This window comes from Chaetura pelagica, unplaced genomic scaffold, assembly GCF_000747805.2.
Source record: "Chaetura pelagica isolate M959 unplaced genomic scaffold, ChaPel_1.0 scaffold275, whole genome shotgun sequence".
Lineage (NCBI taxonomy): Eukaryota > Metazoa > Chordata > Aves > Apodiformes > Apodidae > Chaetura > Chaetura pelagica.
The window spans coordinates 598,443-600,559 of NW_009953486.1; the positions used below are offsets into that span (position 1 = coordinate 598,443).

The window sequence follows — 2,117 nt, forward strand, 5'->3', positions numbered from 1 at the left end:
TCTTTCCCTGAGGTCGATGAACCAGGATGCTGGATGCTCTGGGGTTGGGGGTGACAAGTGTGTGACATCCCAGGGCTGATGTGTGCCATGGAGGGGGCAGCTGGAGGGTACCCCCTGCTCACCAGCAGGGCACATCCTCATGGTCCCTTGTAGCCCCTTGGGGCAGATGTGGTGATGGGGGAGGTTGAGGCCCTGGGGCAGGGAGCTGCCTGCTCTCTGCTCCATCCAACACTTTCCCCTTTAGATCCACCAGGAATGCAGAAGGGCAGCAGCGTTGCCCTTTGGGCTGCCTCAAATAGACAGAGCAATGTAAACCTGACAAGTTTTTATCTGTACAGACACTGTCAAACCCCCCACCCGCCCCTCCAGTCCCTCCAGTCAAAGCCAACCCAAAAAAAAAAAAAAAAAAAAAAAAAAAAAAATTTTTGAAAAAGCCACTGTTAGAGAAGGCTTTCCCTGACAAGCTTCTTTGTCAATGTCTAAAGACATTCTTACTAGGAATCCAAAAAATCTCAAAATATTTGGAATAAGTCTCAGATAATTATTCTGCCTCAGAAGGAGTTTGCCAAACCAACTGCTTCTATGCTTCATGAAAAGAAGTAGAACTGTTTTTGCCACATAAGTTTTTAGCCCATCATCCTCTGGAAACCTGTATTTCCTGAAAAATCTAGAACTACCATTGCAGGATTTTTCTCAGCATATCCCTGACCTAGTCATTTCCGTCCTCAGAACCTTGTCACACTCCCTCAAAAAATTCTCACATCACCCTAGGTTTTCTTCTGTTCCACAGGGTTACCATTCAAATTCCTTGGTAGCATGATAATAGATATTTTTATTTCCACACAGTCTTTTATTTCTTAATGACCAAGCACTACAACTGCATGTAACAAAAACATGATCTCCACAGACCCATGTCCTTTCCTTCTAATGGAAACTAGTGCATCCATGCATTAAAATGGCTCTAAATAAATAAAAACTTTGACTACTTAAGAACATCAGTATAAATTGATCACCTCCCGCACCCGCGAGTCCAGGCTCACCTGGGCGGCCGGGAGAGAAAGGGGAGAGGTGAGGGACCCCCAGTGCTGAGCCCCCCCAGCACCCGCCCCTGCACAAACTGTTGTGGGAAATTGGGTATCAGCGTGGCCAGACAGGGAGATCACAGGGGATCATGGAATTGTTCTGGTTGGAAGAGACCTTGAAGATCATCGAGTCCAAACATTAACCCAACTCTTCTGAGTCTGGTGCTAAACCAGGTCCCTCAACATCACATCTACACGGTTTTTAAACACATCCAGGGATGGCAACTTCACCACCTCCCTGGGCAGCTTGTTCCAGGGCCTGACAACCCCTTTCAGTGAAGAAGTTTCTTCTAATATCCAAACCAAACCTCCCCTGGCGCAACTCGAAGCCATTTCCTCTTGTCCTATCACTTGTTAACGATCTGCAGCAAAGTCAGGATGTTTGGGAGACAGAGAAGAGGGGCCAGGTCTCGGGGTCCGGTCAGGCGTCCCTGTGTCCCCTGGTTGGGGACGGGGAGGTGGGTTGGGGATGCAGAGCTGGGATGCAGCAGCTCCTCGGCCCGCTGGTGCCCTCCTGAGGTTCCAGCTCCGCAGCACAACCCGGTGGTCCTGCTGCCGGAGATGATGCCGGGGATGTCTTCCCCACCACGGCCATCCACAAGCATGAAGCAAACCCATTACCCTGCCCAACTCATCCCCACCCCATCCCTAAATCGCCGCGGGGCTGCAGGGGCAGCCGGGATTGAGCCATTACCCTACAAAACAATGCCCCACGCCGCCCCATTTCAGCCCAAGCCACCCCCCGGGAGGGGCTCTGCCCCGTACCTCCTTGGGCGAAAGGATGGAGATGTAGTCCTCGTAGATCATCCTGGCCTTCTCGTCGATGGTGTGCTTGTTGCACTCGTTTTTGAGCTCCTCGCACGCCAGCCAGAAGAGCATGTTCTCCTCGCTGTACTCAGTCCGCAAGAACTCCCGGAAGACGTTGCGACCTGCCGGGCTCTTCATCAGCTTGTCGAAGGACTGTGCCCAGCCCCGCACCTCCTCCGGCGTGGGTTTGGTGCTGCAGGTCCCCGTGGGAAAGGCAAAGGGAAGGGG

General features: G+C 51.9%; 1 protein-coding gene across 1 annotated transcript in view; it reads right to left on the reverse strand.

The window, feature by feature from the left end:
- Positions 1 to 995: 995 nt before the first annotated feature.
- RGS19 (regulator of G-protein signaling 19) overlaps positions 996 to 2,117 on the reverse strand; it is a 6,111-nt gene continuing 4,989 nt past the window's right edge. Inside the window, exons 3-4 of the mRNA XM_009998717.1 lie at positions 1,848 to 2,082; positions 996 to 1,040 (exon numbers count right to left, since the gene is read on the reverse strand). Coding sequence (XP_009997019.1) covers positions 996 to 1,040; positions 1,848 to 2,082 — 280 coding nt within the window. The remainder of the gene's footprint in view (positions 1,041 to 1,847; positions 2,083 to 2,117) is intronic.